Source organism: Callospermophilus lateralis, chromosome 1 (genome assembly GCF_048772815.1).
Source record: "Callospermophilus lateralis isolate mCalLat2 chromosome 1, mCalLat2.hap1, whole genome shotgun sequence".
Lineage (NCBI taxonomy): Eukaryota > Metazoa > Chordata > Mammalia > Rodentia > Sciuridae > Callospermophilus > Callospermophilus lateralis.
In genome coordinates, this window is record NC_135305.1 from 207,982,226 (window position 1) to 207,996,982 (window position 14,757).

At 36.3% G+C, this 14,757-nt stretch overlaps 1 protein-coding gene across 3 annotated transcripts in view; it reads right to left on the bottom strand.

Moving 5' to 3' along the window:
* Positions 1-14,757, bottom strand: part of Smarcc1 (SWI/SNF related BAF chromatin remodeling complex subunit C1) — a 148,344-nt gene that overhangs the window by 41,109 nt on the left and 92,478 nt on the right. For all 3 annotated transcript variants that reach the window (XM_076844895.2, XM_076844887.2, XM_076844904.1), the window contains exons 20-22: positions 13,322-13,580; positions 12,788-12,949; positions 1,660-1,715 (exon numbers count right to left, since the gene is read on the bottom strand). In XM_076844895.2, coding sequence (XP_076701010.1) covers positions 1,660-1,715; positions 12,788-12,949; positions 13,322-13,580 — 477 coding nt within the window. The remainder of the gene's footprint in view (positions 1-1,659; positions 1,716-12,787; positions 12,950-13,321; positions 13,581-14,757) is intronic.

Genomic DNA, 14,757 nt, shown 5'->3' on the forward strand with positions numbered 1-14,757 from the left:
TTATTTTCTGATTTTGAAATTCCTATGACTCTAGATAAATTATATCACATCATCTATAAAATGGAGACACAATCATTAACTTGATCAAGCTGTTTTAAGAATTAAGTGAGGGCTAGGGTTGTGGCTTAGCACATAAAAGGCCCTGGGTTCGATCCTCAGCATCACATAAAAATAAATAAAATAAAGGGAATTGCCAACTACAACTAAAAAATAAATATTAAAAAAACAAGATTTAAAAAAATAAATGAATGGAATAAAAATATTGTGTCCAACTACAATTATAAATATTTAAAAAAAGAATTAAATAAAATCAAACCTGGCAAAGTTTGCATCAAAATGATGCAAACTTATAATCCCAAATATTCAAGAGACCAGGACAGGAAAATTGCAAATGGATGAGGCCAGTCTGGGCAATCTTGTCTCAAAAAAAAGGGCATATAATGTAATTCAGTGGCAGAATGTTTATATAAAGCACTGGGTTTTATTCACAGTACTGCCCAAAAAAGAAATTCAGGGGAGAAAAAAAGAATAAAAAACAAAAAACAAGAAAATACAAAGCATGAGACACAGTAGGAATTATAATCCATTTTATTATTATCCTATATTCTCCTTATCTATAAATTAAGAATATCACATGTAATCAAGACTTAAATCCCTGCTTTTACATACTCAAATGGTGACTGACTGCCCATTCTATTCTATTCTATTCATTATAACAGTCTGGGGAATGTAAACACTCAGATCCAGTCCTTGAAGAGGCTATATGGTCTTATACTGTCCAGCCTACCTTGAATTTACAATTTCCTATGAATAGCGAATAGGTCAATAACATTCTGAGCACTTTGATGCCCTCCTTACACTGATACACTATTGTCTCTCCCTACCTAGCATTGTTAATAGTTCTATCCACTCTTTAAAAACTACCTCAACTGTAATCCCAGCGGCTCAGGAGGATGAGGCAGGAGGATCGTGAGTTCAAATTCAACCTCAGCCTCAGCAACTCAGTGAGACCCTGTCTCTATTTTGTATTTTTACTTAAAATTTTGTATTTTTACTTAAAATACAAAATAGGGCTGAGAATGTGGTTTAATGGTGCTACACGCCTAAGTGTCCCTCAGTTTAATCCCTAGTAACCCCTGCCCCCCCAAAAATACCTCAAATGTCAGCTTCTCATTAAATCTTTTATAATATTCTGTTGGCAGTTAACTCTCTTAGAAAACAATGTCATGACTTTAATTCTCTTCTGGAACAAGTATAGGACCTAGAGACTAAAATTCAATACTCACCATTAATATTAACTTTTTAAAAAGTTTGTGGGGTTACAGATTGAACCCAGGGTCATGGGCATGCAAGGCAAGCAACAACTGAGCTATAACCCCAGCAACACTAACTTTTGTATTCACATTTCTAAATTGTGTCTGAAAGGGGTACAAAAGAAGATAGGGTATGGATAAATCTTCAGCAAATAAATAAGTGGAAAATTCTTATCATATGTTGGGAGAACTATATCTTAAACAACAAATCCAAGTGGTTAACAGAACTATTCATAGTTCCCTGAAAGGGATTCAAACAAATACAAAAAACTTGAAATCATTATGTTCAAAAGGCATGCTCTCTCTCTGGTTTTTCCTACTCTAAGACAATTCAAATAGACCTTACCTTTTCAGGCTGCTGAGCTTCAGGGTCTGTTTCCATTTTTTCTTCTTCACCTCCTTCTACAAGTAAAAAAATAAGAAAATTATGGACAGAGCTAAAAATTTTAAAGCAAAAAAAAAAAAAAAAAAAAATTACTTAGCACACATTTAACAAATTTTTAATCAGATACTAAATACTCATAAGCCCAATATTCACCAAACTCCAAGAGCATCACATTCTGGCTGGAGAGGATACAAACCAATAAGTCAACCACAGTTCACAAGAGATGTGTTGGGAAGCAGAGGGGTGCATGACTACTTGTCACAGAATGATGACAACTACATGACCATTTTCTAAGCAGAAATGTCACTGGGGCAGTGATAGCATGTGCATACAGAAGAGCATTCTAGGGAGAAAAAAGATAGGTACAGAGGAAATACAAACCACAAGAAAATAAAAATTACAGGGAGACGATGTTGGGGTGGTTTGCATAATAAAGTTCCCTGAGGGGCTGGGGTTGTAGCTCAGTGGTAGAGCACTCGCCTAGCACAAAGTAAGAAAATTTCCTAACACTAAGGTGCTACTATCTTTTCAGTTTGATTCTTTCACAAATGTGTAAAGGCTACCCGACGTTTTATGAAGCCATCGCTCCAATGGCTAAAGGAACATGTTCTTGTAAATGCCTTTAGTAATCTTTTGATTTCTAAAATAGTAAATATCAACAGACATAATCTTCATAAATTGAAGCACCTTGGGCTCCTAAATTTTGTTGAAGAGCATAAAGGACAAATGAGAACAAAAGTTTTGAGAATTACTAGTAAAATCAATGTTGTCTTATCAAAGAGGAACAGAATGAGTAGCCTGGCAGGAAGTTATTCAATACTGGGAGACTATTCCTGTCTTTCCCTACATTGAAGTTTAAGCATTTCACAAGACAGCAATATACAGCTCAAACTTGTGAGTCTTCCAGCTCTCAACATCTTAGTTACAATCTACCTTTCTGGCCATGCTTGCTATGTCCCCATTTGAACTTTGTACAATGGCCAGTCTGGTTTAATCCCTACACTAAATAACCATCCCTTCTGTTTCTGTGCCTTTGTTCTCATTGTTCTACACAAAGGACTACTTGCTCCAATCTGCTCAGTGACGTTCTGAACATCTTTTCCATGTTCAGCTCAAATTCCACTCTCCTTGTGAAGCCTTTCTAAGTCTAAAATAATGTGTAACTTTGTTCTGTTATAGCACTTCCTATGCATAGTGCTCCTTGAACCAATTAGTACTATGCATCCTTCACTGTATCCCCAAACTCTCCAACAATGGAATGTTTTTTTCATGTATGTGTAAACCTCAATCATTAGAGGTTATTAAATGTGTTTTATATAACTTCCAAATTGCTAATAACAAGAGGTATACATCGAGTAAACAAAAAAGCCTGATCTGATAAAATGGTCCCTGAAAGGCAGGCAATTATATAAGGAAAGACATTTTCTTCCTGAAAATGTGAGTAATCAAGTAAGTCACTTAAATTCCAGCCAGTCCTTAAAGGTTAAATTGTCTAATTAAGAAGTGCTCAGAAATTTGAGTCTCTATTTCAATGTCTTTTAAAACAGATCTGAGAGGGACATTTTAAATTAAGAGTAATAAAGAGAAGAGAGAAGCCCACTCCACAAGATGTGAGTCTCATAATAAAATACTGTTCCTCTATTTTCTTGGGTTCACTGCCTTAGTGTATTTTTACACGTGGTGTTTTAGAAATGCCTGACTTTATAAATAGTGTTATGGAAATCCTCATGGTGAGAATAGTGAGGCTATTTATAAGTTATGAGTAGTATCTGAGGCAAGAATTTTAATAGTCACGTCTGAGTTTTACTTTCCTAGAAAGTAACCTTTTCAATATTATCATAGGATAATCTTCTTAATCTCATGATAGGCTACAGATCTAAATCTTCTTGAAAACTAGGTATGATAACTTGGGCTTTTCTTTACAGTGCTATGACAATGGCTCCAGATGCATTCTTTGAAGCCCTTCATTCTTCAGGCTAAGGAGCTCTGTGGACATTACATGAATTGATCATAAAAGAATCTTCTCTAATCATCCTATTTGCGATTCAATTTCCCAAAAGCATAGTTAATTATAAGGATAACACAAAAATTCACCTCTGAAATTTCTCTAAACTAAAATTAAGATACAGATTAATCTAATCATTAGCAAAAAGGTAATAAGAATTTAAAACCCTGATACTTGAGATGAGGAAATACCAATGGGGATTATGATAAAGTATGACAGACCTTTACTGGTTCTTTTAGGTATGGGGCTTTAACCCAGGAGCACTTTACCACTAAGCTACATCCCCAGTCCTTTTTATTTGTATACTGGGACTCACTGCGTTATTTAGTGTTTTATTAAATTGACAAGGATGGCCTTGAACTTGTGATCCTCCTGCTTTAGCTTCATAAGTCACTAGAATTATAGGCATGTGCATCATGCCCAGCACCCTTACTGGTTCTTGAATGTGCAAGCTCATTCCAACTTTCTTCATGAAAAATTTAATATCCCAAAAGGGGCCAAAATTTACTATAGTAGTTAATGTAGGAAAATGTCCTCATCTTCTAAATAAATAAATAAATAAATAAATAAATGTGATGGAACTGCTTACAGTGCAAAGAATCATTCTGTCCACAACTTACTTTAAAATAGTTCACCAAAAATAACAAATAACCACTTATTTAGATAGCATGACACCTATGGGCTAAGTGGTTGCCCAGAGGTAAGAATATGTGCTGGGCTGGCCATGTGGCTCAAGCAGTAGCGTGCTTGCCTGGCATGTGCGGGGCCCTGGGTTCTATCCTCAACACCACATAAAAATAAAGATATTGTGTCCACCTAAAACTAAAAAATAAATATTAAAAAAAAAAAGAATATGTGCTAAGCATGCACAAGACCCCACATTTAATCCTCTGCATTTAATTGCACGCTTGTGTGCGCAAACACACACACAGGAACTATACAGTTAGATAAATATGGTAAAGCTAAACCTGTTGGGTATAGAAATTTTTCACCAAATAGCCTATCAATTTCAGTATGTTTGTTATAAATAAAGAGATTATCAGAAAAAACTATGTTGTTTAGCCTACAGGTCAAGTGAAGAAAAAACTTAACGAAGCCATTTAATAAAATACTGAACAAAGCCTTGTCCCCCCAACCCCACTAACCGGGGATTGAATCCAGGGCCTTGAACAAGTAGACAACTATTCTACCACCGAGCTATAGTCCCAGACCATAATAAAACTTTTTAATAATAGTTTTAGTGATGCAACAAAGAAAAAAATTTTGATGTTTAAATATATTACATAATTAATCAATTTAACAACTACTTGATAGTGTCAGTGTCACTATCTTTCTCTTCTTCTTTTTTTTTCCCTTTTTTTTTTAAATCAGTGAGTGACATTCCTTGCTCATTTTATTTTGAGGCAGGGTCTCGCTAAGTTGCTAAGGCTGGCCTCAAATTTGTAATCCTCCTGTGTTAGCCTTCTGTGTCATAGGGATTACAGGTATAAGAGACAGGGCATGTTCTCAACACAACGGTTGAAACGGCCAGATTCTGACAATCCTTTGCTTAATTCCTCCACTGGCTCTACCTCACTTAGGGTAAACATTAAAACTTTATGAGGAACCACAAGGGGTCTCATCATCTGATAGGAATACCTGTCTCTGTCAATCCAGAACTTCCTTGATGTTCATCAATTGTGCTGGGTAGATACTGCCCAGGGCCCTTTATAGGCTGCTCCCCTGCCTGGAACACTCTTATTCTAGGTGTCTACATGGCTCCCTCCCTGACCTGATCTACATCTTCATTTGAATGTAACTCTGTCAATGATACATTATCTGACCATTATTTAAAACACCTATGTAACCCCACGTTTCAATTTCTGGATTTTACAATGAAAACAATGCTACTTCCTCATTCAGACCATTTCAAATTGCAGTTCCCTACATTTCACTCTTATCCCCCTCATTCCTGCTGTATTTTTCACCATTGCATTTGTCATCCAACACTCTCTTTTTTATATATTAAATTTTAATTTATATATTCAAATTTTACTTATTGGATTAAATTGATATTATCTTACATCTATAAAATATCAAGTCCACAGAGCAGGGATTTTGGTCTACTTTATTCACAAGTACCATAGCATTGAGAACACAAAAAAAATTACATGATAACGTTTACAATTTCAATCTGTCATTGTAAGTTAATATTTAAAAGCTCAGTTAAGAAAAACCTTTAATCCAAAATGCTTCTCCTGAATAGGCTCAATACACTCACACTGAATGACTTGCTGGGTGTATTTTTTTCAGCATTCAACAGCACATAAATGATCAACCACAGTTATACTGCCTGCGCCTGGTGTCCTTGGGTGTTTCTGTAAGCAGACCCTATTCTCAGAAGGGTTTGGGTCTTCTTCCATTGTATTTCCATATAAGAATATATAAGAATATAAGATAGTACGGTACTTTGGAGCTTTTAGGCCTTTAAAGATCTTTCCTCAATAAAAAAAAAAAACTGTACAGGCATACCTATGTATCTTACTTATATTTTACTTCTGGTACTCTACTTTAGTGAAGAGTTTCCAAATACATCGGAGAATTAAAACAAAGAAACAAACAAAAATCCTGGGGCAGGGGGATGCAGCACAGTTGGTAGAGTACTTGCCTCACATCCACAAGGTCCTGGGTTCAATCCCCAGCATCTCAGAAAAGGAGAGAGAGAGAAAACAAAACAAAACAAAACAAAAAAAAAACCCACCACTTTTCATTTGATGTTGATTTCTCCTACTTTTCCCTCAGGGCAAATAAAAAATCTAATAATATTTTTAATTAGCGCCCCCCAAAGGTCTCAAATATCAATAATTTTTGAATACTCAGAATGGTCTGTCAAAAACAAACAAACAAACCCCTAACAACACAAATTTAGAGGAACCAGATCTTGATGAATATACAGTGAAAAGGATGGACTATAAAAGTTCCTTTTTGTAAAGGATATGGATATGGTTTGAGTGTGTCTCCTAAAAGATCATGAGTTGAGTGTAATAATGTTAAGAGGTGAGGTCTAATCAAAAAAATGGAAACAACCTAAATATCCACCAAAGGATGAATGGATAAACAAAATGTAGTACACACACACACACACACACACACACGGAAATGCTAATCAGCCATAATAAGGAATAAAATCCTGTCACTGTCACATGGGTGAAACTGGAGACCAATATGTTAAGTGAAATAAGTTAGGCACAGAGAGAAGTTACCCCAAAGTATAAAAAAATTAATGTAATAGAAATTAAAAGCAGAATGGTGCTTACCACAGGCTAAGATGAGTAAGGGATGAGAGAGACAGAAATGTTAGTCAATGGGTACTAAGTTACAGTTAGATACAAGAAACAAATTCTGGTGTGCTATTGCAAAGTAGGCTGACTACAGATAAGATATTGTTAACAAACTAGGTTAATGATAGAAACAAAAAAAAAATCTTACATTTCCTAAGGAAGCATATTTTTTCCCATTTTATAATTTAACTACAGTTAATAAAATAACATGTATTACACAGTAAAATTTAAATTCTACCATAAACCTACCATCCAAGTGCATTCTTAGGATCTTTCTAAGTAAAATTGTACAACATTCTATTTCAAATTGGTGAGCTATGCAATAGGCCATTATTTTGTTCTATGACATGTATGAGGCACACTGTTGACTTTCCACTATGAATTTTGCTTAGTTCCAAAGGAGAAACATTTGTTGTTTTCTAATTTAATCCAGTAGTCAAAGCTTAATATAAATCAGATTAACTATAACAGGCCCTGCATTAATTATAAAAACATGTTCACAACTCATTCAGAAATATTCATATTAGAATGGTATTTTTCGAAGCCCTTATTAAAAGTATACAAATATTGGGCTGGGGATATAGCTCAGCTGATAGAGTGCCTGTGTCCCATACACAAGGCCCTGGGTTCAATCCACAGCACCACCAAAAAAAAAAAAAAAAAAAAGTATCCAAATTCTATTGCTGCAACTAGTTGAGTTTATTATATCACACCTGGCACAGTTTAACTGATAGGCTACTTTCAGATCCGTTAATTAACTTTGCTGCTCTCCTCATTCAAAGGCCAGATGGAGTCTCAAATGTTTCCTGCAAACTCTTTCCCAGAGTTTGCCCACTGCAGAAATCAGATGTTCACAGATTAATCAAGAAGCTCCAGCCTCACAAAGACTAAGCCTATTAGATATTTTGATCTTCTTTGTTTCAAATTCTACTTCTAAATTTCAAATTAGAAATGGCTAAATTTGCAAGTTGTTTTTTAACCACTGATGCTCTATGGTATGTATCATCCCTCCACGCACAATTTTTAAATTGGTACATGTAAAAGTATGTCCTGCATTTTGCAAAGTACAGGAGCTTTACTGAACGAATAAGAAGGCTTTGCCAATACTTTTCATTTCCATGACCATGGGGAACCAAAAGACCCTACAAAGAACACCCCCTCATATTAAAAAATTTGAGAAAAATAAAATCCAGGAATACATTAACTTCAGGTTTTCCCAGTCTAAACTGGGCACTGTCTTGTGATGCAGAATTGACAAAAAGAAACAGAGACGTGACTTGGCTTCCTAATTTCAGTCTGTACTAAAGAAAAGGAAAATATGTGAGCTTTCAAACTAACAAGTGACTGTATATAACTCTTCAAATCAAAGGCCTGGTACTTCATATATAGGCAATACTAAGAAAAGTTAGGGCAAAAAATTTAATGAGAGGTTTGATTAATCTGAAAATAAGCCTCTTGTATAAGAACATTTAACAAATTACTGATGGGCGTATAAAGTGATTTGAGTCATTTTACTCCTTTTCAAGACTGATTAAACAAAAACAGAAAAGCCCTTAAGAGCAAAAATGTCCCCTGTCCAATATCACAGAAAGGAAAAAGCTAAATAACACAATACAGAGAATACACAAGCTTACCTTTCATTTTACAAACAATTCAGAGCCACAAAAACTAAATAGCTTTTTAAAGTTCTGTGGCTATAAAGAGCAGAAATAAAGGCAGAACTTATCTCCAGACTCTTCCAATCCAAAAACCTATATGCTGTCATAAGAGATCCACTCTAGACCCAAAAATTCAGACAGAAAGTAACAAGATGGAAAAAGATGTTCGATGCAAATTATAACCAAAAGACAAATAAAATGGTATGCTTAAAAAAAAAAAAGGATGTGAAAATGCTACAAAAGAGGAAAATTATATCAAGATAAAAGGGTCCATCCATTAAAAAATTATAATAATCATAAACACACGTGCAACAAACAACTGAGCCTATGAATATAAAAAAGCAAAAATAGGCAGAATTAAAGGACTAAATGAACAACAATAGTTGGAGATTTCAAGACCTTGTTTTTTTTTCCTTAATATTTTTATTTATTTATGTTTTTTTAGGTATGGATGGACACAACCCAATGTCTGTATTTTTATGTGGTGCTGAGGTTTGAACCCGGGTCCCACCAGTGCTAGGCGAGTGCTCTATCGCTGAGCCACAATCCCAGCCCATCAAGACCTTGTTTTTAATAGAAGATGTAATACACATAACATAAACAAGGAAGCAGATGAATTGAACAATTCTTTCCAAGAAAAGTCTAAAAAATTTTTTCAAGTGTTTCAAGAACATTCTCTAGGATAAAATACGTATTACATTAAAAAAAAAAAAAACAAGTCAATTAATTTTAAAATATAGAAATAACACAATGTCATTTCTGAGTCCACTTGAATACAATTAGAAATCAAATAATAACACAAGGGCTGGGACTATGGCTCAATGGCAGAGCGCTTGCCTAGCATGTGTATGTGTGAGACACTGGGTTCGATTCTCACAACTGCATATTAATAAATAAAATAAAGGTCCATCGAGAATTAAAAGAAAAAAAGAAAGAAATCAAATAACACAAGAAAATCTAAAAAAAAAAATCAGTAAATTTGTAAAGTTAACAATAACATATTCTAAAATGATTAATGAGTCAAAGAAGGAAGCACAAGAAAAATTACAAAGTACTTTGAAAAGAATAAAAAAAACAGCTAAATATAGTAAAACTCATGAAATGTAGCAGAAGCAGTACTAAAAGGGAAATTGATACGGCTATAATTGTCTACATTAGGTAACAAAGAAGTATATCTCAAATGACTACATTCCACCTTAAGGAAGTAGGTAAAACGAGTAAACTTAGCCCAATGTAAGCAGAAGAAAGGATATAATAAAGAATCTGAAGAGATGCTTCTCAGAAGATGATGTACAATCAATCAACAAATACATAAAAAAAGTTCATCATCACTAGTAATTAGAAAAATGCAAATCAAAACCACTCTAAGATTTCTTCTCACTCCAGTCAGAATGGCAGCTATTATGCATATAAACAACAATAAGTGTTGGCGAGGATGTGGGGAAAAAGTACACTCATACACTGTTGGTGGGACTGCAAATTGGTGCAGCCAATATGGAAAACAGTATGGAGATTTGTTAAAAAATTGGGAATGAAACCACCATTTGACCCAGCTGTCCTTTTCCTCTATACCCAAAAGACTTAAAAACAGCATACTACATGGAAACAGCCACATCAATGTTTATAGCAGTACAATTCACAATAGCTAAACTGTGGAACCAACCTAGATGTCCTACAACAGATGAATGGATAAAGAAAATGTGGCACACAATGGAATATTACTCAGCAATAAAAGAATAAAATCACGGCATTTGCAGGTAAATGGAGAGAGTTAGAGAAGATAATGCTAAATGAAGTTAGCCAATCCCAATAAACCAAATGCCAACTGTTTTCTTTGATATATGGAGGCTGATTCATGGTGGGATAGGTAGCGGGAGCATGGGAGGAATAGACAAACTCTAGATAGGGCAGACGGGTGGGAGAGGAAGGAAGGAGGAATGTGGTTAGATATGATGGTGGAACGTGATGATCATTATTATCCAAAGTATATGAACTGGTGTGAACAAAATTGCATTTGAAAAACCAGAACCTCCATGCCTTATTAATGTGAACATAAAATGGTGCAGTCACTAGGAAAAATAATATGGTAGTTTCTCAAAAGGATTGACCATCAGAATTACCATCTGACTCAGCAATTCACCATACAACTAAATATTCAAGAAAAATGAAAATCCTCTGTTCACAAAAAGTTTGCAAATAAATGTTCATATTAGCATTATTTAACAGTATAAAAGTGGAGACAATGCAAATGCCCATAAACTGATGAACAGGTAAATAAAATACAGTAAATCCACCCAGAGGAATAGAATTTAGTGCCCCAAAAATGAAGTCCCTGCTGTCTGAGGAGGCCTCCAGGAACCAGTGTGCCTTTTAACCCGCCGCAGCCACACTTCTGGATGTCTGCGACTTCTGCACCAATGTCTACCCCTCAATAAGACTTCATGCCTCCAGAGTAAGCTAATTCTTCCTTCTTTGGTTCCGGCAAAATTGAACCCAGTGGTGCTAATCCCTGAGCCACATCCCAGCCCTTGGAGACAGTCTGGCTAAATTGTCCAGGCTCGACTACTATTGCTGCAGGCCTCTGGGGATTACAGGCTTGAGCACTGCCCGCCCTGGCCTCAGCTAATTCTTCACATGAAGATAAGACTAGCATATTGAGTCGCCAGTGGGGGTAGAGAACCCTGATCTCATGGACCCTATTTAGGCTACTAGGATGCCCACTAAAGAGGACATGCAGGGGTGAAATGAGAATGTGGTTTCTCCTAGAGGCATTATTACTGGGTACCCCTAACTCATAGCCTATTTTCAATATGCCTAATTTCTAGTGGCCAATGGATTTGACATTCATGTTCCAATTGGGGAAATATCCAAACCTAACCCTCAGCTACAGAGGGAATTCAGAGATTTACAGACTTTTCAGTGTTGCCTGGGTTCCCTGTGCCTTTGATTCCCTTTTCCAAAGGACCCCCAAGGGAGACGGAGTGTGGGGAGCTGCTAGAGGCTCAGCCATTGCTGAGATCTGCTTGGGAAGGTGGCTCCCTGCACTGGACATCCTCTGACCTGGGCCAAGTAGTTGGCATTGCAGGCAGGAGCGACAACGCAGCTGAACACTGTCTTTAATAAACTGTTCTCTTTGGGGGGGGGGGGGGGGGGGGCGGGGGGGAAGAAGTGGTCCTGGCAGGTGTGGGGTTGCATGCCTGTAAGTCCAGCAAGTCAAGAGGTGGAGGTGGGAAGACACTGAGTAGGAGGTCAGCCTGGGGTGGGGGAGGGATGGAGTACTGAATCACGCTGTAACACCGATAAACCTTGAAAATATGCTAAATGAAATAAGCCAGAAACAAAAGACCACATATTATATGATACCCTTTGCATGAAATGTTGAGAACAGGCAAATCTACAGAGACAGAAAGCAGACTGATGGTTATCAGGCTAAGAAGGAGGAATGGGGAATAACCACTTAGAATTTGATAATTCCTTTTGGTGATGAAAACTTCCTGGAATTCTATATATAATGGTGAAAGACATACAATACTGTGAATATGTTAGAAGCTACTGGATTATAAACCCTTAAGTGGTTAAAAGGGGAATATTATAGAAATTTTTATCTAAGTTATAAAAATCAAACAGAATTAAATTAAAAATATACAAATATTAATTTAAAACAATTCAACATAAATTGAACACAAAAAGTATCTTCAATATTCTTATAACTAGTGCTGGGGTTGTGGCTCAGCGGTACAGTGCTCACCTAGCACGTGCGAGGCCCTGGGTTCGATCTTCAGCATCACATAAAAATAAATAAATAACGGTATTGTGTTCAACTACAACTAAAAAATAAATATTAAAAACACAAATTCTTATAACAATATGCTCAAAACCTAGATCTACAGCTGTCAAATGCTTCACAAGTATGGTATTGTTATCAATTGCGGGACTTTTTTTTTTTTTTTTAAAGTTTGAGCTACCATAAAAAAAGCAGTGAGAGAAAAAAGTCATATACTAATTTTAAGAGGCAAGGTTATGATTATTTATGAAGTATTTTTTAGAAAGCTGTTGGGGAATACAAACATCTAGTAACCCTGTCTTTGTATTCAGCAGTGACTCACCAAGCTTCTCAGGCTCTTCAGGTCCTGTACCTGCAATACAGCTGCTCTCCAAGCCATAGGTAGGATCCACTTTCCCAGAGGCTCGGGCAGCCTCTTGTACTTTCTTAACATGGGCTTCAACCAACTCCAGTGGTACCTCCTCTCGGACCCGAGAAAACTCCTCTGGTTCAACAATAAAAATGGAATAATAACTTAGTTTTGCACAAATATTTGCCTTAATTTTAAAACTGCTAGGATGTGTGACAAAGTAATATTCTCTTGGATGTAGTGACCTCCTTTGGGCTAAGTCCTTATAAAAGCAAAATGAGATAAACATTAATGATTTATCTTATATATCACAGTCTTGCTAACTTCTATATTTAAAGTACCTCACTTTAACATGTTTTAGAACTTTTTACAAAGTACATGGTGTCTCTAAAGGATTATGTCTGATTTTTATTATGTATAGAAATTAATGTAACAGCTAGTAATATTTAAATTTGATAAAAATTAAGGTTTTTTGTTGGACAGATGGATTGGGGTGGGAGTCCATACCCAAAGCTGCTTTTGCTGCAGCAGATGCCACACGTGGGTCCACCACAGATGCCAAAAAAGCAACAGTACTCATGACTGGATTTCCCGACTGACTGAAAGGAACTGGCTGATAGGCCAGAGGCCCAAGGGAAGCATCTGAATTTTCGAGGTATGGGTCCTCAATGGGAAGCCTCAAAAAGTGGAGGATGCATTCATCCTGAGTACGACTTCCGACATGTTCTGACACTTTGTTCCAATCATCCTTATACATCTCCAGGGCCTAAAATAGAAAAAAATAGGACTTTTAATATGGTTTAACAAGGAATAATATGTAATGAAATTAGAAGCCTGTCACTGTTCTTTAGATAGCTATTAAAAAAAAAAGAACAATAAACAAACAAAAAAACAAATGGCTTTTGTTATACATAAAAAGGTGAATTTGAGCTGGACACAGTGGTGCATGCCTGTAATCCCCGCGGTGTTGGAGGCTGAGGCAGGAGGATTGTGGATTCAACGTCAGCTCTTCTTATTTTTTATTTTGAGACAGGGTCTCACAAAGTTGCAGATGCTAGTCTCACTCTTGTGATCTTCCTTTCTCAACTTTGTCAGTAGCTGGGATTATAGGTGTGCACACCACGCCTGGCTCCCAGGTCTTTTCATGTAGAAATTGATAAACTGATAATATAATTCATAATGTATACAAATGTCTACTTTTAAAATTTATAATTTTTTCAGGGAATCCTAAAAGTCTCCAATAAAAAGTAATATATCTGTAGGAGGAAAAAGGTGAAAATCAGGAATATGTAGTGTTTAGAATGTCAAGGCAAACACAGTGGTGCGCTCCTGTAATTGGAAGGACTCGGAAGGCTGAAGCAAGTGAATCACAAGTTTTAGGCCAGCTTCCGCAATTAGGAAGACCTTAAACAACTTTTTTTTTTTTTTTTTTAAAGAATCTTTTTGCCACGTCTCTCTCTCTCTCTCTCTCTCTTTTTTAGTTTTAGTTTTCAGCGGACACAACATCTTTGTTTGTTTGTGGTGCTGAGGACTGAACCCGGGCCGCTTACATGCCAGGCGAGCACGCTACCACCTGGGCCACACATCCCCAGCCCCCTTAAACAACTTAATGAGACCCTTTTTAAAAATAAAATAAAATAAAATAAAAAGGCTGGGGAAGTAACTCAGTGGTAAAGTGGTCTGGGTTTAATCCCCAGTTCAAAACAGACAGATCAATGGGTCAAAGAATTAGTACAGCATACTGGTACATGCCTGTAATCCCAATTGCTTGGGAGGCTAAGGCAGGAGGATTGCAAGCCAGGGCAACTTAGCAAGACCCTATCCCCACCAAAATTTTTTAAAATATTTTTTGTTGTAGATGGACACAAAACATTTACTTTGTTTATGTATTATTATTATTATGCAGCGCTGAGGTTCGAACTCAGTACCTCACATGTGCTAGG